We start from the raw sequence: 22,928 nt of genomic DNA on the forward strand, positions 1-22,928 counted from the left end.
CCCGAAGGGGCGCAGCGGGGTTTACGGCTGTCTCGCAAGTCAGACAGCCGGAAAAACCGGCATGTCTAGTCAGCTGTGATACTCTGAAGTTTTCTCTTCGAAACGAAGGATCGCTTACAGTGTTTGTCTTGAGACACGCTGGTTAGAGCGTACGAGTTTTGAGTCGGAACTCCTCACTTCGCAGTGAAACACGAACCACCTTTGCAGGCTGAGTGCAAGAAACTAGCTTGCCCCCGAAGGGGCGCAGCGGGGTTTACGGAGCTTCCTCCAAGCGCACACGCCTGAAGAGCCGGGCGCCGGGCCGGGGGTGGCTTGTACCCATTTTTACCGGTGGGTGTCCGGCGGTGGGTTTCGAACCAACCACCTCCCACAGCCGAAGCGGACGCCCAGACCACCTTAAATATGTCTATAACGGTGCTTTACAATATTCTACGCTTCCCCCACAATGAAAATTGATGTCCATGAATCCTCCACTTGATTTATTCGAACGTAGGTCGGCCTGCTTTTACGGCTGCATCTGTAACTGTATGGCGTTCGGCCGGCATGCGTGACCTAAACGGGTCAACTATAATGCCAAAACTGCCACGCCTGCAGCGGTTACAAGTAGGATTTAGAAGCAGGCGCCGTTATAATCCAAATTAAGATCTCTATAATTGCTGGGCTCTTGCACTTCTTCGCAAAAACTGCCCTCTTTCAGTTAATGCTTTAAGGGGTAGGCTCTCGCTCACCTCGCCGAAAGGCAATCCGCACAACAGATGTGGGCGTTCGCTCAGTGGCCGCCATTTGGGTACATTTAAAGTAACTAAAAGCGTCATGATTCTGCTGTGGTTGATTTCGCCAACCAGTTCGCTTAGGCGTGCCCAACTGGCCGGCGCGCTGGCTCTATGACGAGACTCGCCGAGCTGGTTCGTCGCGCGAGCAGAAGCCGACTAGTTGGGAAGGCCATCCACGCAAGAATCTTGCAGCAGAATCTGTATTTTGTAAGGCTGTGCCATCAGGTACGATGAGCGCAACCCTACATTGGAAAGCAACAGCCTAATCAGAAGCACGGCCGTTCAGTAAGTGGCACCGCGGCTAGTCGGACAACTGCACTCACAGCCAGTCCGGCTTACTCATAGGGACCATGCTTCGTCTATTTATTACGCAACCATCGCAGAGTTTCTTTTCCGGGACTGACGCAGCGCAGATTAAGGTCATCAGGGGTGTTAAGCACGTTGGCGGCCGGCCTCCAAAGTAGCATACGCGTGTGCCGCAGTTTTACTAGCGGCGTCATGGGCGTGTTTCTGCCACGACGAGCGTGACGTCATCCCATGCAGTCTATACACCAGAACAGGGACCAATGGCAGAGGAACAATTGAATCGCCACAGCAAAAATAGGGCTCATCTGAAGCAATAATAATTCGTCACATAAAAGCAAAGGCGCTGCTTTGGTCTGTCTCAAAAAAAAAGATAAGCTAGATTCCTTCCAAACTTCGCTCCGCACAAATAAAGGTGGTCAGGTGTATAGAATGATATTTACGCCGATGGGTGAAACCGCATTCGGTTCTCATCTATTAGCCAAATATAAAGCGTAACTAAAAAAAGCTGCTTTTCCACATGCTGCCACCTCAGAGAAGTTTCCTTAGCCACAGCACAGCATAGAGTAAGGAAAAGCATTGCATAAAAGTTTGGACACTGTCAGCGCACACCACAGACAAGCCTCCTGTTCTAGATTTTCCTCAACAGCAAAAAACTTGGTTTCTCAACAATGTTGCAATATCTCGCAGTGAAATGCACCTGCCGGCGCCTAGACGTATGCGTTCAGTATCGTACGCGAAAAAAAAAAAATCGAAGTAACAGCAGAGATACTGTAATCGTGAAAATTGGCTGTGGGCGTCTTCTGCAAAATAGGGCCAGTATTGGAGCTGCCATTCTCTGGCTGTATTCGATCGCAGCTCTGGAGTACGTGATGTGTTCATTTTGTTCTGCACGATACTCCCGCTAACTCCCTTCGCCTCTAATAGCCTGAACAGCTTTAAAGCAAAGCAGCATATTTAAGGATCTCTGAAGCGCATTTCATGGTCGCAAAAGCACAGCGGCCCATTAAACACATATGCCCGCTCCAGGAGTATTCTACTTGGACTGCCAGCCACGTTACAAACGCACCCACGAGCAACATGTCATCAGGTGTGGCATAATATCTTACCGTTGACAGAGGAGAGGTGCAAGGCGATTGGAGGAAATTTGTCCACTGCGTAGTCCAGGATGTATCCGCCGAAGCTGGTACGAGAAACGTGCGCTCACTTTTAGGAACATGGCTCTTTGTCGTGGCGTCGGTTAAAAACTTCTTAAACGAGACGCTTCTGCCTTTTCACAAGTAACCAGTTCTTCTGGAGGATTTCTTGCCCTTCCTAGTTATAGAGGAAGGGATATTCCTTCCTCCTTAACTCCAAGTTCGTGGAGCCGGTGTGAACCTTCTCGCAGAAACTGCAGGCTCACGTTAGCCTGAACTGCCCATTCCTAAATTCAAAAACTATTCCCCGCTGCTCTACGAACTCATCTTCATCAGTCTGATTACGCGCACTGCAGGGCAATGATGTCTCCAATGTCTATTCAAATAACCCTGTCATTTGCCAGCTGAGGCCATCGCATCGGAGTAAACGCATGTCTCATCCACCTACCTAACTTTCTGCCGACCCTGCTAGTTATGCCTATTGATGAAATCCATTCCGTTAACGCCAAGAACCAGTGGTTACCCTGCCTTCACATTACATAGCCTGCCCAAACCCATTTCATGCTATTTATTTCGACTAGGAACTTATTAACCTGCGTTTGTTCCCTCACCCACACGGCGCGATTTCGGTCCCTTAACTTGTCATTTTTCTTTCCATAGCTTGCTGAGTTGTCTTGTATCCTTTTCGTAAGCCTCCATGCGTTTGCCCCATAGGTGAGTACACTGCCTGTCCTAAATAGACGTATTGCCTTACCACTTCCAGCACATCGCTACCTCGCTCTTCCTTTGCGCTCTTCCACTGTTGAACATTACTTTTGTTTTCTGCATGTTCATTTTAGACCCACTGATAAGCTATACCTCTCTAGCACATTCTTTGCAGTGCATCGCTAGTGTGAATTAGCAGGGCGATGTCATTAGTGAATGGAAAATTACTTGGATATTCTCAATTAACTCTTATTCCCAATTGTTCAGAATCCCGGCATCGGAACACCTCCTGTAAACACGTGTTGAATAGCAGTGGCGAGATCGCGCCTGCCTGGCTAACAGCCTTACTTATTGCAATTTTGTTGCTGACTTTATGGAAGACTATGATTACAAAACCATCATTATAGATGCCATCCAGTATTTTCACATAAGACTGTTTTACACAGTGATTTCACAAGGCCTGTGACTGCTGGGGCTTTCACTGAGTCAAATGCTTTCTCGTAATCAATTAAGGCTATATATTCGGGTTGGCTGTATTCTTCGCATTTCTTTGTCTCCTGATTGGTATTCTGAATAGCGTCTATTTTCGAGTATACTTTAGAAACGCCTATCTATTGATTTGGTAGAAGGAAGCCTAAGGCTGTCCTCATTCTATTAGCCAATACCTTAGTAAATATCTTGCAGGTGTTGTTAACCTCGGACAGCGGTGCATGCCCACACAGGGAGATCGACCAAGGAATGGGGTGCAAAGAGAGTTTTTGTGATGGATTTTTCTTGTAGGCAACAGACTGTGGGTTTATCGGTGTGGAATTTTTCGGTCCTTGACGTCTCCTTAGGAGTTAAAATAATGTTAGCCTTCATCCAAGCTTTAAGGCTCGGTCAGGGTCATAAGGGATTGCGTATACAGGGTGGATATTTTCCCCGGCGCAATCTCCCCTGCATTCTTCAACAAATCTGCTATTAGCCGACCCTCACCAAGTGCTATCCCCCTTTGCATTGCTCCTGGTGCTTTCTTTCCTGCTTAGTTACTGGCAGGGTGTCCCATTCCTGTGCGCTACTACTTCTCTCATTAACATTCTAATTACAATGGCTAGTGAGTAGATTTCCTTAGAACTTTGGTGCTACTTTAAGTATACTGTCCATATTGAGAATGACATCACCCTCTTCGTCTCTTACATCAGGCTTTAGATATGCCTATTTTCCTCCTCACTGGTTTTAGGCTGCGTGCGTTCCTTTGGGCATGCTCGATTATCTACTTATTAAACTTCCTTACGTCGGCTACCTTGCGTTTATTAACTTTGATAGCACAGCCAATTTTGTTCTGTATGCAAGGTTAGGCACTTTTATGCTTTGCTGTTTCTTAATCAGATCTTTCGTCTCCCGGGATATTTTGCCGGTATCCTGTCGAACCATCCTACCGCCTAGCTCTACGGCGCACTCAGTAATGATAGCTGTGAGATCATCTATTAAGGGGGCAGTTTGGGCTTGTTGGTAGCGCGTGTCAAACAAAAATAGCGCAGGAGCAGAACAGGGACATTTGGCTCCGGCGATAGCCTCGTCCTATCGCGCAGAGGCCAACGAAGGCCGCCGCGGTGGCTCAATGGTTATGGTGCTCGGCTGCTGACCCGAAAGACACGGGTTCGATCCCTGCCGCGGCGGCTCGAATTTCTTTGGAGGAGAAATTCTAGAGGCCCATGTACTGTGCGATGTCAGTGCAGGTTAAAGAACCCCAGGTGGTCGAAATTTCCGGAGCCCTTCACTACGGCGGCTCTCATAGCCTTAGTCGCTATGGGACGTTAAACCCCATAAGCCATAAATCATAAACCAGAACAGGCACAAGCAAGGACACACACGAGCGGTAACTTAGAACAGTTTATTGCGAATCACAGGGCGTTAAATATACGCGACGTCGCGATACATTGCGCAAGCGCAGGAGGACAAACAATTTGAACAGTTTCTCAGATAATCTAGTTCTTTTCGAGATAATCCAACAGACGGTTTCGCGATGCACATGTCACCTATGCTATCTATGGCTCCGGCTTCAATGTTTTCCCGGGTAAATTTGCTAGGATTCTTGGTGATGACGTTGCACGCTTCATAAATAGGTATGCAGTCTTCACTGTTTCTGCAGTGTATATCAAGAAAACCACCTCTTCTTTTCGACGGACTGCTCGCTGACGCGACTACCAAACAAGCTCCTCTGAGATCGCGGAGGCGGCGGCAATAGCTTTAGCTATAACTAATACCACCGCTGATATTTTTAGCGACTCCAAATTCGCCGTTCGCAATTTCGCGAGGGGCCGAATAACACCCACCACCCTCAGCATTCTTGCAAAAGCAGCCCAACCTCCCAGAGAGGTCGAACTAATTTGGGTGCCATCCCACTCGGACAATCCGGGGAACGAGGCAGCTCACAATAAAGCCCGAGGTTTCGTCAACCGGGCAGGGAGCTCGCCTTTTCATCCGGGGTTTACGAGAGACGGCATGACCTCTTTTCATGACATTACCCACCATTACACCTTGAGCAGGCGAGTTTGTCCCCCTCCGGCTAAAACGCTGTCTAAAGCACATGAAACCACGGGGAGACGGCTTCAGACGCGCTCCCTGACGAATCCCGCGCTACTGTCGCTCATGTACCCCTCTCAATACGAACCACAACGTTTCCGCTGTGGCGAACGCGCCACTTACGACCACATCTTATGGGACTGTAGGGAAAAGCCGCCTCCGGCGGAGCTAGTACAGATCCCTTCTATCGAGGGGTGGGAGGCTGTGCTGACCAGCTCAGACCCGAAGACGCAAGTCCGGGCCGTCGAGTGGGCCAACAAGGTCGCCAATAGTCACGGACTAGCGGCCACCTAACACGGCCCTCCGATCACCAAGCTCTTCTTGACGAAATAAATGTTTTCCAATCCAGTCCAATCCGTGCAGCACTCAGTGACGCCGGCTGGCTGGTAGCCTGTTCCACTCATTGATCGTCCGTGGAAAGAACGAGGTTTTGTAAACATCTGTGCGACATTTGATCTCTCTGATCTTTCACTGATGATCAACGCGTCTAGAAGAAAAGTGAGGTTGAAGCAGATACCGGTCTATGTCAATGCTCAGCTTTCCAAAATAGATGCGATGCATGATTTACAATCTCAAATCTTCCCTACGGTTAGCTAAAGATCCCCAGCCAAGGTGTTTTTTAAAAGACGTGACACTAGTTGAGACGCTGTAATTATTGGACACAAATCTCGCAGCATTATTTTTGACGCACTCGAGCATATCACATAAGTAAGCAAACTGGGGGGCCCATACAGGGGAGGCATATTCAAGAATTGGACGGATGTAAGTGAAATACAGGAGTTGTTTTGCATTAGACGGTGCTTTATTGAAATTTCGTTTTAAGAAATTAAGTATTCTGCCGGCTTTGGATGTAGTGTACTCATCTTGCCTCGTCCATGTTAGGTTAGATGTAAAATTAACGCCGATGTACTTACATTCATGTACTAAAGTATTCAAGTACTGTAAGTCAAGAGAGGCATAGCATTGCGATTCCCCTCTTGACAAGTTGGGAGCACTCAGAATCGTATGAGAGCAGTTGGTTGCTGAAGCGTGGCTGATATTTACAGTAAATCTGATCATCCTGGAATAAAAGGTTTATATCAAGGAACCGGATACTGTCCCCTGATGGGAACTCACGAGTAATAACTAGAGGCGAGAAGCCTGTGCGTACGAAATTTAGTGTGTTAGTGCCAAGTCATTCGGAGGGACCAGAATCAGAGTGAAGGAAGATGAAATAGTCATCAACGTATCTAAAAACTTTTGTTACTTTTAAGTAAGCAAGGTGGCTGCAAAGCGCTCTGTCAAGTTCGTCTAAGCATAGATCGCTAAGCAAGGGGGCAATGCAAGAGCCTATACATATCCACTTTTTCTGCAGATATAACGGCCCGTCCGACCGACTGAAAGTGGACTGGAGATAAAGAGATAAAAGTTCCAAAAAGCCACTGCTAGACATTCCCGATGCATTCTGGAAAGGAATGACTCCAAACTTGTCAATGCAGGTTTGAACTCAAGAAAGTAAATTAGCTTGTGACAATAAAGAATAGAAATCCTTATTTATAGAGAAAGCTAATGAACCCTGGTGTGTAGGAGACTTCACATGTTATGACAGCACTGTAGTCCTTGACTAGGAATGGAACGTCGATTTGCAGCAGGCTCAGCTTTTCTTGATGGAAAAGGGCAATATACTTTTGCTACATGTCACTCTCAGACATAATCGCCCTGAAAGGAACGTCCACCTTGTGTATTTTAGCACTGAAGAAGATGTCAATGTGATCTCGTTTGGACGATTCTATGCCCTTTAAAATTCTTTGCAGCTGCAGCTTGTTACAAAGCTCTTTTGCTTTAGTTTTCAGCTTAGAAATCGACCGCATCAGCTGAGGCTCGAAAGCATTAGCGACTGCTTACAGGGCTGTTGCATTTAACAGCCCTTCGAACATGACAGCAAAACCGCCCTCTCTGTCTGCACGCAGCACACTATGTACGTTGTCCCTCAAAACCGAAGCAACGCGTTGTACAGACACTTTCGGTGCTCGGGCTTCCATAGATCAGGGCATCCACAGCTTTGGAAACATAGCGTGAAGGATCCTCTGCATAGGCACGGCGAGACGCCTTTCGTACAAGCGACAGGAGTTCCTAGCAGTCCTGTTCTTGTCTGCGACAAACTTTAGGCCCTGTGACAGCAGCTGGTGCACGTCCTGCGGTAGGCTCACACGTTCCAAGAGACGGACGGGGCTCTTGGCAGCCGGACATTTCTCAGGAAGATCACGAAGCTGTTTGAGCTGAAGCTGCCAAAGGAACTCTGTAGTGCGATCAGTCAGGGCTGAGAGCTCACGAAGCATGCTTCTTGGCAGCAGCTTCTTGGCAGCAGGTCACGGCGGTGCTGACCTGTAATTCCAGGAATCTCCTATGCAGCCATGCGATCCGCAGCCATTCAGACATTTTAATCTTGGAAATGCGGGTGTCATTGCCATTAGAAGCAAGAAACCCTCCCAGGAGAAACTAGGCTCCTACATAGTCTTGCAGAATCTTGTGGCGCATACAGAAGACAAGGAACCTTGCTTTGCAGATTGCGCTGGGAATGAAAGACACTGTCACCGTAGGATCACGTGAAATATGAAGGAAAGCGCTCCATGTGCTAGAAATGAAATCAATTAAGGCGGCAGTTTGGGCTTGTTGGTAACAAATGTAAAAAAAATAGCCAAGGGCAGAACAGGCACAAGCAAGAACTCAAAAGGGGCGTTAACTTCCCATTTGTGTTCTAAGTTTATTGTGAACCGCACGGCGGTAAAAAAAGCTCGAAAACATCTGTTAGAGTATCTCGAAAGGAACTAGATTATCTGAGAAACTATTGAAATTATTTGTCCTCCTGCGCCTTCGCAATGTATCGCCTTTTCGTGTATATTTGTTGACCTGCGGTTCAAAATAACCTGATGGAAGTTAGCGCACGTGTGAGTCCTTGCTTGTCCCTGTTCTGCCACTGCGCTATTTACAGATGTGTTACGAAGAACCCTAAACTGCCACCGTGATAGATTTCATTGCAAGTACATCGGGCTCTTCACTTCATATTTCACGTGATCCTACGGCGAAAGTGGCCTTCATTGCCAGTGCAGTCTGCAAAGCAAAGTCCCTTGCCTTCTGCATGCGCCACAAGATTTAACCAGACGACCTACGAGCCTTGTTTGGAGGCTTCCTCCCTTCTAATGGCAATGAAACCCGCATTTGCAAGATTAAAAAGTCAATGGTTCCGGCTCGCACAGCTGCATAGGAGATACCTGCGATTACAGGTCAGCACCGCCATAGTCTCTAATGCTGCCTAGAAGCAGCTTCGTGAGCTGTCAGCCTTGACTGATCGCACTACAGTGTTCCTTTGACAGCTTGAGCATCAAGCAGCTTCGTCATCATCTTGCACAGAAGTGTGCGGCTACCGCTACCAAGAGCCCAGTCCACCTCCTGGAACACGGGAGCCTTCCGCAGGACGTGCACCAGGTGATGTAACGGGGTCAAAAATTTGCCGTGGACAAGAACAGGACTGCGCCGGAACTCCTGTCGCGTGTACTACAGGTTTTTCGCAGGTGTCTCTGCAGAGGAATCCTGGCGCTGTGTCTCCGAAGGTGTGGACACCTTGATCCATGGAAGCCCCAGCGCCGAAGGAATCTTTACAACGGGATGCTTTGGTTTTCAGGGACCACAAACTTTGTGTGCTGCCTGCAGACAAAGAGGGTTGTTTTGCTGTCATGTCCTACGGGCTGTTCAGTGCAAAAGCCCTGGAAGCAGTAGCCAATGCTTTCGAGCCTCAGCTGAAGCGGTCTATTTCTAAGCTGAAAACTAAAGCAAAAGAGCTTTGTAACAGGCTACAGCTACAAAGAATTTTAAAGGGCATAGAGTCGTCCAAACGGGATCACCTTGACATTTACAGTGCTAGAACGCACAAGGTGAAAGTTCCTTTCAGGGCGATTGTCGCTGTGAGTGAAACATGGCAAAAGTATATTGCTCTTTTCCTTCAAGAAAAGCTGCGCCTGCTGCAAATCGACGATCCCTTCCTAGTCAACGAGTCCAATGTTGTCATAACATATGTAAAGTCTCCTACTGTCACAAAATTCGGCGCATTTTAGAAACAAAGAAAAACCGCCGCGCGCACGGCGTCTCGCCAGCGCGAGCCTAACGGGAGAGAGGGAAAGCCCCGCCGAGCGCGTGCCTCTCTCTCCACCGCCACGGCGTGCGCCGAAGGAATGAGTCATCCACGCCGAATTCTCTGGAACAGACGAGTTGCTTCTGCAGCTGACGGGGGGAAAGGGCGTAGCCTTGCGTGCACTAAGACACGTCCCCCTCGCCCGTCGGCGACGGCGCCACTCAAGAACACGCTCGAAACTTCGAGATGCGACCCCCGACCTCTGACCAATGGGGACGCGCGGCCAGTGAGAAGAGGGAAGGGAGACAGCACTGCAAATGCTGAGTGTATGTGTGCGCCTACTTTGGCGCCTAGAACAAACAGACGTGAGAGCGAGCCTATAAAAGATGGACGCTGACAGCTATCAGTCAGTCCGGACCGCCGTTTAAGCTTCATCGAAGCGCGCCCGTTCGACTCCCGGGAAAACACCACTCGGCCAGCATCGGACCAACGAGGCAACGGTCGCCAGTCTGCGGGACGGCATCGTCATGGAACTCTGGTCGTCGGACTGCCGCAGTGCCCGGTGAACAAATTGTGTTTTGCTTGTTTACCTCTCTCTCTTGTGTTAGTGCACTTTAGGTGCAATATTGCCTTTGTATTGCATTCTCTCTCGAGTTTAACTTTGCACGAGTTGCATTATTTTATTAATCACTTTGTATGTGTTCGTACTAGTGATGGTGAAATCCTCTGTATCGTCTCTTTGCTGTATAAACTTTGTTTTGTTTGTGAACCTTTGGCTCCGACCCATTCTCTGGCTTGCGACCAGCGAAAGCTGGGCACCGAACGCCCAAAAACCTCTTGTCACTTGGTGGCTGGTCTCCGCTGGGCTTGCCACGCTGAGTCGAGGGCATCTCCTTTGAGTCCGAGACCGCTACCCCCTCACACTCTAAGGGTGTCTGGGAGCTTCCCACGTAAAAGTGCGCGAAGTCTGGGTGACACCTACGCACCAGGGTTTAAGAGCTTTTTCTATAGATAATAAGGATTTCTTTTATTCATTGTCGCAAGATAATTTGCTTTCTTGTGTTCAAACTTGCATCGACAAGTTTGGAGGGATTCCCTTCCAGGACGCATCGGGAACGTCTAGCAGTGGCTTTTTGGAAATTTTATGTCTTTATCTCCAGTCCACTTTTTTTTTCTTTCGGATGGGTCGCCATATCTGGGGAAAAAGTGGATATGTATAGGGTCTTGCATTGCACCCCTGCTTAGCGATCTATACTTAGCCAAACTTGACAGAGCTCTCTGCAGCCACCTTGCTTACTTAAAAGTAACAAATGTTTTTAGATAGGTTGATGACTAATCTTCCTCGACTGTGACTCTGGTTCCTCCGAAACACTTGCCACTAACACACTAAATTTCGTACGCACAGATTTCTTGCCTCTAGTCATTGCTCATGAGTTGCCATCAGGGGACTGTATCCTGTTCCTTGAGATGAACCTTTTTTCGAGGACCATCAGATTTACTCGAAATATCAGTCACGCTCCAACAACCCACTGCTCTCATATGATTCTGCGTATTGCAAACTTATCAAGACAGGATTTGTAAAGTTATGCCTCTCTAATGCCATAAAAAAGTCCTGCCCTCAGCAAATAGCAGCACGTTTGCGTGAACAATTACGAAGGCTAACTTACGCCGGGTTTCCTGTGCATGTCCTTGCAAGTATTACCGAAATCCTTCCGAAGCAGATCTGTTCCCTCTAGATGTCCTACCTCCTCTTTCAGCAAATTAGCAAAACGTTGGCACTCACGGCTTGTCCTATCGCTTGAAAGTGACTGGACAACGGGCAAGGTCAAAGTCGTTTTTTCAGCTCCTGAAAAGCTGCAGATACTCTTGAAGTTGACAAGAACTGGCCTTGCGAAAAAGGGTGGTAAATTTAAATTGAAATTGAACTTTATTCCGTCGAGGCGGAAAGGGACTCGAACGAAAGTGAAAACATATCACTTGACGGGGTTCGAGCCCCCATTTACAAGGCATACAGCAGTTGCACATTTACATGTATAACAGCATAGTCACGAGAACATACACACATAGAAAGTGAGTCAAGACCTTCTTGTATGAAAAGAAAAAATCGCATTTTACACAACAATAAGATATCCCCATCACATCAAGACCACCATAATACACCTGAGAAAAGAAAAACATCTTTATACAATTATAGCGAGCATAACCATCACTCTTGTTGTGTAAAAATTCTTCAGAGTTTGGGTGCTAACACTTTGGATATTAATATCGTGTTTATGGAGATAATTTAACAAGGTTGGCAGTGAATATTCGAGCATTTGACGGCTGATGGTTGTGAGTAAGAATGGAATTTTCCAAATTTCAGGCGACCGCGATGTAGATCTACCTTCTCTTATACTTAGTATTGATATGGTTTGAATGAGGACCTCATTGTTTTGGACATCCTGTTTATATCTTTTGGCTAAAATATAAGAGTAGAGCCGATGCACAGAAAGTACTTTGTATTGCGTAGACAGGCTTCTAGTGTGTGCATAAGGATCTACCCCTGCGATAAGGCGAACTGCTTTTTTTTGTAGCATGTGAATCTGTTGTAAACTTGTAAATGTTGTGCTTCCCCATACCAGAAAACAATAGTTTACATGTGACTGAAACAATGCTTTGAACAAACGTAACTTAATTGGGGTCGGTAGAAAATATTTAATTTCGCTAGTAAGCCGACGCTTTTGGCAATTCGGGAAACAATATTGTTAACCTGAGTGTCCCATAACATGTGTTTATGAAAATGTACACCAAGTATTTTTATTGTATCCACGACTTCTATTGTTGTGTCACAGAAGGTTAAATTAATACGTTGCGCTGATGACTGCCTTGGAGTGAAGATAACGACTTTGGTTTTCTTGCTGTTAATCTGCAGCGAATTTGCGACACTCCAAGAATGTAAATAATTCAGAGAGTTCCTAATATTATTTTCCAGGGAGTCATAACTATTGCCTCGAAACAACAAAGTAGCGTCATCAGCATAGATTACAAATTTCGCAGCTGTAGGGATGCTTGTGATATCATTGATGTAGAAATGAAATAACAAGGGCCCCAGGATGCTCCCTGAGGTACACCTGCATTAACTGTTTTGTAGGTCGACATGTAGTTTCCGATTGTTACACATTGCTTCCGTTTTTGCATGTATGACGTTATTAATTGGAGTGCAGTTCCTCGTATGCCATACAATTCTAATTTTTTTAGTAGTGTTGTGTTGTGTAGGCAGTCGAATGCCTTCGAAAAATCAATATACAGGCCAGCAGCTATTTCTCTTTCTTCAAATGCTTTTAGGATTATTTCTTTTTGCGCTAAAAGAGCAGTCTCGGTAGAACGGCCTTTACGAAAGCCAAACTGAGAGGTACTGATAAGATTAAACTTATTGGCGAACTTTGTTATTCGGAGATGTATTATCTTTTCTAAGCCTTTTGAAAAAATCGGCAAAATATAAATCGGGCGGTAGTTAAAGAATTTTTGTCACCGGATTTAAACACAGCAATAACTTTAGATAACTGCATTCTGTCAGGGAAGATGCCTGTTGCTAGGGCAAGATTATATACGTGATTGAGCTGTGGTAAAATTAGGTCAAGAGCATATTTAACCACGAAGCATGTAACCAATTTCGTTGAATATGTGGAATCAATTGTGTACTGCATTTCATTGACACGCGGAAAGAAATATATAGGTCAGAGTGGAAGGTGCCTGAACGAACACCTTCGCGAGCATCGTTACAATGTAAAAGAAAAAAAAGAAGTGGTTTTCTTGATGTACACTGCAGAATCAGTAAAGACTGCGTACCTATCTATAAAGCATGCAACGTCATCACCAAGACTCCCAGCCGATTTACCCGCGAAATCATCGAAGCCGAAGCCATAGATAGCTTAGGTGACATGTGCATCGCGAAACCGTCTGTTGGACTATCTCGAAAGGAACTAGATTATCTGAGAAACTATTGAAATTGTTTTTCCTCCTGCGCCTGTGCAATGTATCGCCATGTCGTGCATATTTATCGCACCGCGGTTGGCAAGAAACTGTTGAAAGTTAGCTCTCGTATGTATCTTTGCTTGTCCCTGCTCTGCCCTGCGCTATTTTTGTTTGACCCGACATTAACGTTGGGTGTTTGAACATTAGTACTGTCTTCCTCAGAAAAAGGCGGATATATGTTCTGTACCCATATCCTGAATTTTTCTACTTACTAATTTGTTGATGGTCTTATATTTCATGATGAAAAAATAGCAGAAAAGCAACATTAGAGACAGGACAAGCGACTGGGGTTTATTGCGGAAACATGCAACTTATACATGTCCCTTCGATTGTTTGAACGTTATCCGACTTGCCTAACTTTCGTCTGCGTATTTTTCGCTAGTTTCTTCTATTTCCTTTTTAATTCTAAGCTAAATCGAGACCTTACCAATCTGTGGTCGCTGCAACGCACCTTTCCTTTGCCCTGACTTCGGTACCATAGCGCATAGTATGAAGTCGATTTCATGTTTATTCTCACCATTGGGGCTCTCTCATGTCCACTTCCGTGTCCTACGTCATTCCTGAGCTGTGTGTGTGTATTTTTCGGCGCTGCTGTTTTTCCATTATCGAGTCCACTTCCTGTTATCTCGTTCCCGGAAGAAGGTACTCATGATCCGTAAATTCTTTCTCTCTGCCTACTCTACCAATAACTCCCCCCTGCTATTCCGAGAGCCTGTATTGTAATCATCCACCGCCAGTGTTGCTGTGTGATTCGTGCCTTCCTTCGCATTGAAGTCGTCAGTGAGTACAGTGTACTGATTTTACTTTGGTCATTACCGATTCCATGCCTTCACAGAAGCTTTCAACAATCTGGTCATCATGGCTGGATGAAGGGGCGAAGGTCTGCGCTACCTTCAGCTTGTACCTCTTATTAAGCCTAATTATGATAGTTCGCACCTTCTCGTTTATATTATAGAACTCCCGTATGCTGCCATACATATCCTGATTGATGAGAAATCCAACATTTAGTTGTCGTCTGTCCGCCAATCCACGATATCACAGTTCGTGCGTGCCCGTCGTTTGTCCTCCTGTCCTTGCTAAGCCCTAGAACATCCCATTTGATGCGAGCTAGTTCTTCGGAGAGCACTGCTAGGCTAACGTCTTAGGATAAGGCTCCAGCGTTGAATGTTTCCAGGTTGAGTTTCCAAAGGAGGCCTGTCCGGCACCATATTCGTAGCCCCCTGTGCTGCTTTCCAGGTCTGACCGCTGCCTTGATCAGTTACTTTGCAGCTGCAGGGAACTGAAGGCCGAGGGCAAAGTTGTTTGTTCATAAAAGGTTGTGACGAGGTGCTGGAAGTGCTAAGGAAATACTTTTAGATAGGGCAGGCAGTGAAGGCAGATCCGGATAATGAGAAGGAAAGAACTAGAAGAATGATGTGCAGCGCATACGGCAGGCTCTCTCAGATCATGAATGGTATTTGATCAATTTTCCTCAAGAGAAAAGTATTAATAGCTGTGTCTTACCGGAACTCACCAACGGGTTAGAAATGTGGAGACTAACAATAACGGTTCAGCTTAAGTTAACGACAACATAGCCAGCTATAGAAAGAGAATGAGAGGTGCAATGTTATCAGACGGGAAGAGGGCAGGGCTGGTTAGGGAGCTAATGGGTGCTAATAATATCCCAGTCGAAATCAAGAAGAAGAAATGGGCTTGAACAGAGTACTTAATGCGAAAATAACCGCGGGACCTTGAGGGTAACGCTGTGGATTCCAAGAGAAGCAAAGTTTAGCAGTGAGTGGCTGTAGTTTAGGTGGGCGGATGAGATTAAGCCTGCGGGGATACGGTGGCGGCCGCTGGCGAAAGACAGAGTTAATTGGAGAGACATGGGAGAGGCCTTTGCCCTGGAGTGGGCGTACTCAGGATGAACATGATGATGATTATGAAAATTATCTGCTGAAAGTGGGTAATGTAGCCTCCTCGTAAGTATAGGCGCTTCACTCCGTATTCCCTTATCTGCACGTAACTTCTTTGGTGTCGAATTCGATTGTCGCTAGTGTCTAATGTGCCGCGAATCACTGGCACTAATATCGGCAACCCTATGCGAAACGTCGTGTAGGACCACCTCAAGCCCACATTTTAAATACACACGGAAAATTGTTTCAGGGATGCAGGCGCGCGTGTTTTATGGAAGCTCTGTACCGGCTCCGAAGGTGACCTGTTCTTTGATTGTTTTGCTAGCATGAGCTCTTTGAAACGATGAAAAAAGTTTTGTTCACATAGCAACCTGCAGTAGATGTTCAACTAAACCAGATAGAACAGCATTTTCTCAACACTACCTCGTCATCATACGCTTACCCGTTTTGAACGCGCAGAAATGTTCCTAACCTTGCTCATACAGTGCTAGAGCAGCTAATCCGATTCCACATATCGTCAGTAGTTGTCCCTTTTCGTTTCCTCCGGTGTTACCGCGCGTACCTGGAGACGGTGAGGGCGACGATGATGGGGAGCCAGCCAACACGCAGCACCTCTCGGGAGACGCTGTTCCGGCTGGCCAGGGTAACCCACACCGGCAGCAGCACCACGCAGCTCAGGATCACCGCCGGCGTTAGGTCTGCGTTGCGCCGCCGTGGAAGTCACATTTGACAGAACGAAAACACCGCGACCAACGCAAACCGATCCCTTAAAACAAAGTCGTTACACCATTACTTTGTAACACTGTGCCACAAAGTAGCATAGGACGCGCTGACTTCCACACAACTGGCACGGCTGGCGCACAGAGTCGCCACACGCACATTTTACATCGTCAGTAAGTTGTAATTCAAAATATGACCTATCGTTGAAAGTTGAAGATTGTGGTAGGGAATGTAACGAATCTGGATAACTATGAACACTACTAGATACGGCGGTGGGCGAAACAGCGTAAGGAACAAAGTAACTGCCCGCTCAGGTCCTGATGCGCAGTGAGGACAAATTTGAATATGGAATTAAAGCCTGTCTGGAATGTATGGACGAGTAATATTTAGTACAGTTTTCTATCGTTTAGGAGAGTTGGACGCTGCAGTACGACTGTGAAGCTGAAATGCAATATAGGAGTGAAATTTTCAGAAGTTATTATCTAAAATTCAAAGAGAGTGGGTAGCGCAGGCCAGCTAGTCCAGAAACCGCTGTGGCAAAAGGTTTCTGATGCGCTCCAGGTGGAACTTAAGTCCATGATAAATATCGCACCCCAGAGAAGCTGAGCAACAGGCCAAGCAAAAGCTTCCATCTAAAAGAAGCCGGTGGGTGCCCGGCGTCAGTGGGTATTAAATCCCGTATGTCCCGAGCATGACATCAATGCCCAGGCTGCAGCGTCATAGTGTAATCCAGCGCGAAAAACGAATACGTTAACCTGCCTTTTAGAGGACTGCGAGCACGTCTAACTTTTCGTAAAGGTAAAAATAGTTCCAATGATAAAATATAGAAATTGTTCTCATGTCCAATACTTTCAGTGTGCTGACACGTAGCCCAAGATCTACAGTTATGGTAATGAATCATACATGCATGTGTGCAGGAGGGTTTCTAAGCAGTGACGACATTAAATCCTGACCTCAGGTTGAATTCCAAGCCGTGGGATGCAATCCGAACACTACAACCTCTCTCGCTACTTTGAGAGTTCTTGCCCTATCAAATGGAACGATTTAGCTTGTAGGTTGTACCGGCCGAGTCTATGCACACATATGGGTCATTTTTCACCTTAATATCATTGAATAAATGTGCTCAGGATACGAATATTTATTTGGTCAGTTTTCAAGCTTTATATCAATGAATAAAAGCACTGTTTAAGTGTACTGCATTTCGTAAATTGAAGTGAATTCTTAAAGTTATATTCCAAAGGCTTAGCACGACTGTATGCGCCGAGCCTTGGGTAGGCTAAAAGTTTGGCTGCCTTGAAACTACTGCTTTTAGAGGGACAGGAGCTTAAATTCGCATCATTCTCACGCCAATAGACACTTTTAGTTGGCCGCACGGAACGGCGTTACGTACGCAGGAACGTTGCGGGTCGCGAGTGCGCATGCGCAGTACGTTCTGTACCGCTGGGCCGCTTGCGTACGTACGCACGCATCGTGTCGTTGCGTGCGTGCGCTACGGGCACGTTACGGGTTGCGTTGACAAGATGGCGGCGCCCTACTCACCCGCTTCGAAATAAATACATGTCGCCGGTGCATTCTCCGACGGGATAGCTCGCTCAAATGGTAGCGGTTCGCTTTTATTTCGCACACTCGCCCACACACAGAAGTATAAACGATAACTAGCCCCTGTTTTAAAGATAATTTGGCGATTTTCAAGCTGTAGGCCTAACCGTGGAAGACGGATGGATGGATGGATGGATAGGAGCGCTCCCTTTGAAACGGGGTGGTGGCAAATGCCACCATGCTCAGCTTTTCTTCTTTATTTTATTTATGCCACATCTCTGCTTTTCAGCCACCAATCCTCCAATCGCTTTTTGCTGACTTCCACTGCAGATTTATTTACATGACCATTGTTATCTTTAAACCCTAGGGCCTCAGGAAGAGTGACTGCGCCTGCATCGACATCCGGATGGATACCGTCACATTTGATTATGAGGTGTTCAATTGTTTCCACAGATCTACCACACACTGCACATGTGTCATCTTCTTCGTTAAATTTCTTTTTGTAGCTGCGCGTTCTAAGACACCCTGACCTAGCCTCAAAAAGTAGGGCACTGCCTCTTGAGTTATCATAGAAAAATTCTTTCCTGATCTGCCTTTTCCAGCATCGATATAGTTCTACACTGTTTCTTTTCCATTGAATTCATCCAATTTTTAACTTCCGCGTTTTTAACCTGTCGTTTAATGCTCTTTCTTTCTCCGTCCTCATGACCTGCATACTTACTGGTTAGTTTTCTAGTTCTTTTCCGCCACTGTGAGTCAACGCTCTTTCTGTATAAATATTTAAATACCTTAGCTGCCCACCTGTTATCGTCCAATTTCCTCAGGCGTTCTTCATGTAGTATTTTACTCTTAGCTTCCCGTGCTTCGAACGATGCCCAGCCCATATACCCTTGTACTGCCTCATTTGTTGTTTTGCCGTGGGCACCTAGTGCTAATCTTACAACAGCTCTCTGATTTACGTCTAATGTCGACTGAACTTCTGCCTTTAAGCACCGTGTTTACCTCGTAGCAACGACACCTGGCGGAGCACTTCTCTGGCTTTTAGTCAATTATTTCATTTTCTTCTGCTTGCATAGTTTTTCTTGGAACAAAAAAAAGACTCGTGATGCAGCCAGCTTCGTTACCAGTAATTAAATGCCTCTCGGCATTTCGATAGCTGCCGTGGTAGTCGCGGAGCACACGAGAATCACAACCTGATCACAACCACGAGCAAACAAAACAAAACGGCTGGAGGAGGATTGGCGAGAGGCTTGGCTTGGCTGATGTCAAGAACTTTTCAAACATAAGTTGTCATTTCTTGCGCCAGATGGCGCGGAGAAGCACAGCGGAGTAGCGGCGCGGCGGACAGGCATCGAGGCACCCTACAGCGGAGAATTTTAGGATGCGCTTGGTACGTGCACTCGGAAGGACGCTAACGTACGGCTAACTAAAAGTGTCACGGACGCGCCATTCGTACCGTACGCAACGTAGTGAGCGTTGCGTACGTAAGCCCGTTACGTACGGCCAACTAAAAGTGTCTAATAGCTCCCAGTTAACGTGACCAGCGAGAGGTGCCGCGCGGGCTGGCTCGACCTGTAGAGCTCGTCGTCTTTTCGTTTAGCGTGAATTATTACCCGTCCTAACAACATCCACTGAAAACAGCCTACTCGGCACGTCAGTCACAGCATACAAATTTGCAAAAAAAGGATAACAGGGGGGGGGGGGGGATCTGATTTAGGGCGTTTCAAGTGTCAAAGCGGCTCAGGATGTAAGGAACACCGTAGTGGAAGGCTCCGGTCATCTCAGCACAGTACACGGTGCTCTCGAATTTCACCTTCATTGAAATGAGATCATCGGGACCAGGATCGACCCCACATGTTTCAAGTCAGGAGCCGAGCACCATAACCACTGAGCCACTGCTGCGGCTCGGCGACACAGAGACCTCGCTGTCATTCACGTCATGTAATTTGCTTTTCGGCATGATTCTAAAAACGTGCAGCCGCTGCAGATGGTTTTCGCTCAAAGAAAAGCGCTGACACAGAGAATCGCATGAACTGAGGCGTACACGGGTGTCGCATCAGGAAGGAGGCGAACAAGGACAGCAGGAGAAGCGTGGTCAGGTCGCCGAACGAGGCGGCGATGGCCGGCGCTATATGGCCGGGGTTCTTGCGGTACTTGGCTGTGAGAACCACCACGGAGGACATCAGCAGGCCTGCAAAACGCACGCGCCCGTGCACCGTGAGCGCCTAAACTTCCCTCTCTTGCAGCCTATGCACGGCGACAAAACCGCAGTCTCGTAAACTTACCAGGCTTCTATGATGAACGTAGCTCCACTATCGTCCAGTCATTTTTTCAATGACATCAAGCCCTAGAGAACGTTACTGCAACGATTTCCCTTAAAACAACGTCAGGCTTTCACGCTTGATATGGCGATGCAACAACTGGTGTCCACCACCAAGCACACGGTACGCGTCATATGTTGCGTGCATTCCATTGTCCAAATGCTCGTCTACCGCAACCAAACAATACTGCAACTACGACGTTCAGATCGGACTTATGCGAAATGAAACTGAATCATTAGTAAAACAAAGATCCAAGCGATGTTTGAGAGAACTACACGCTTATTGGTTCAACCTTCACGCGAGAGTATTAATTTTACCCTTTACACAACTAAGAAAAACGATTTTGCGTAGAAATCAAGTGAGAAAAGCGGTTGAATCGTGCACTATAGCCCCTGAAAGCACCTCTTCCAAGGCAGCCTGAAGTCATTGCTTCAAAGTTTTGAGGGAGATAACACTTCGATAAAGTTGCACAATGCTGATACGCGTAAGCCACCTAGTGACCACACTGTCTTTGATGCCGACGGTGGCGTCCACGTGATTAAGACAACTCTTGCTAAAAAGTGACACCTCGAAAGCCTACCCTTCTGTGAAGCCTCACTATTTGCAGCAGCGAGGAAAGATATGCAATATCAATTTTAAGTCAAGCATCAGGAAAAGGAGCAACTCACCACGCGGTTTGTCTGTTCTTGTCGTAAAGGTTGCGTTTGTTTTCCGTTTTTCGCAGCCATGAATCACCAACTAGCCCGGTCACCCACGCCCGGAACTCAGCGTATGGAGGTTTATTTTTTTTTTTAACCTTTAAGAATTTTCATCTAAAACGCCGCGAGAGATAAGTCGGTGCGATCTGTTGGATTTTACAGCAAAGCGTAAATAGTGTACAGCCCCCGTCAAAAGTATACAGCCCAAGGGGTTTGCTTCTGAGGTGTTTAGTGGGGCTTCGTATAGCATATCTATCAGTCCACAGCATGGTAGGATTGAGGACGCGATGCCATTTCTCTTGCGAGTGTTTACGATCGATGAAGATGCATAAGGAGGCATGCATCAGACTTCACAAGCAGATTTCGTGGGCCGTATACATTTTACGGGGGGTTGTACTTCAAATGGGCTTGTACTTAGATGAATAATTAAGTTAAAATAACCTATATTTTTTATTTTAGAAGTTTATAGAGAAAAAATGATGGCCTTGTCGTTGCCATCGGATGTTAGCATTGTTTTTAATTTTCTTACTTGGCGATGTGGTTCCAACTATTGAAATTCAAAAACACTCATTTTAAGGCTCGTTGAGTTGGATTCCCCGCATTAGAACAATGCAATATGGCGCCGCTAGACGTGGTACCGTCGCTGAAACGAAGCTAACTTCTACTGCACTGTCAAATACACCACCTTCACCTGTACCTTACGCATAAGAATTGCAAGAGACGCTAATTCATAATTTTGTAGTTCAGGAAAGCGACCTCAACAAGCTTTCGGATGGGTACTTTTGACTTTCGATATTTCAAAACACATTGCCATTTAAAAATATAAAAGCACAGACCACCTTCACCAAGGATGCTTCCCTCTTCACCATACACTTTACCAAGGATGTTTTAGGTGCCAATACGCAAATCAAGAACATTCGCTACCCGCCCTTTCCGTCATTTGTGACGGGCCCACGCTCATCACATTCTCTTTGGTTAGCAGGAAAAGGTTGATGTTGGATGGCTGGATGAATATTGCTGAATTTTTGATGTCTTCTACCTACAAAACATCCTTTGTTCAGGTATCGCTCGCGCTGCATATTTAATGTCGTCTACCCATACAACATTATTTGTTAAGGTATCGCTCGATAGTTTCCAAAATTGGATAGTAAATCTGACATTTGTCAGCCTCCATGTGTCCCTACGCACTTTCGCATCTTCTGTGCGTTCGCATATCCGGAATGAAACAATCCTTGCGGCACCCAACTGAGAAGCAGGCTGGCGGTGTTCACAGCGGCGAGCGCACCGGCGAAGAGGATGCCGACGTTGGTCAGATCCATGTCGTGGTTCAGCGCCAATCCCTTCAACAGCGCCAGCGTGCAGGCCACCATGGTCGCCACCGTCGACTGGCACTGCGAGGCATCGCAATACATCGGACTTCTAGGACCAACGTAACTTCATTTGTGCACTTTACGTGCGTGTAAAGTGCATGTAAAGTACAGTCTGCCAAAAGTAACCATGCTGCACGTTTTTTTCTTCTAAGTGGTATATTAAGGCTATTATGCCAGCCCTCAAGCTCTAAATCCCTGTATGGTAAGGAAAACCCTTGTCCTCACACTTCAAAGGACTTTTTTACCTTTAAGGAAGCCATAAGGGCTCTACTATACAAATGAGAATTAAACCATGCAGAATGGTTACTTTTGACAAATACTGTACTTGCAAAGGGCACGCAGAGCCCTGAAGCTCGAGCTCAGTGCACAGGCACTGTCAAAAGACCGGGCTGTTTTAAAAGGATGGTTATTTAATTGCCTCAAGTTAAATACGAAGGAGCAGGGAAATTGTTCGCTCTCTACAGTCAATGACGCGATGTGAAAAAAAATTTGCGGTAGTACTCTAACAAAAACGGCTGAGGCTTAGCTAAGGTTAAGCCTAGTCAGATGCGTAGCATATTGATGGCTAGGCTTGGTAATACATGGCTTTCCTTGGTTGACGTTCATCCCGCTCTTCATCGGTCTCTGTGGCACGCTGAAGCTTTCGCTTCTCGTTCAAATCAGCCCTGCTTCTAGGCGGCATCCCAACACCTGGCCGCCTCGTAAGTGCCCGGAGAGCGAGGCAAGTTCAGCTTTATACCGCTGCTGTAGCGTCACGTGGTCAGCTGCAGCGCCTCTGATG

At 46.6% G+C, this 22,928-nt stretch overlaps 1 protein-coding gene across 1 annotated transcript in view; it reads right to left on the reverse strand.

Annotated features, from left to right (window-relative positions):
• Positions 1 to 22,928, reverse strand: part of LOC149325446 (solute carrier family 41 member 3-like) — a 78,455-nt gene that overhangs the window by 46,148 nt on the left and 9,379 nt on the right. The window contains exons 4-7 of the mRNA XM_089564289.1: positions 22,024 to 22,168; positions 19,803 to 19,949; positions 16,062 to 16,197; positions 2,186 to 2,259 (exon numbers count right to left, since the gene is read on the reverse strand). Coding sequence (XP_089420415.1) covers positions 2,186 to 2,259; positions 16,062 to 16,197; positions 19,803 to 19,949; positions 22,024 to 22,168 — 502 coding nt within the window. The remainder of the gene's footprint in view (positions 1 to 2,185; positions 2,260 to 16,061; positions 16,198 to 19,802; positions 19,950 to 22,023; positions 22,169 to 22,928) is intronic.

Source organism: Amblyomma mixtum, chromosome 10, assembly GCF_055824585.1.
Source record: "Amblyomma mixtum isolate Tamu chromosome 10, ASM5582458v1, whole genome shotgun sequence".
In the NCBI taxonomy this organism is placed as follows: Eukaryota; Metazoa; Arthropoda; class Arachnida; order Ixodida; family Ixodidae; genus Amblyomma; species Amblyomma mixtum.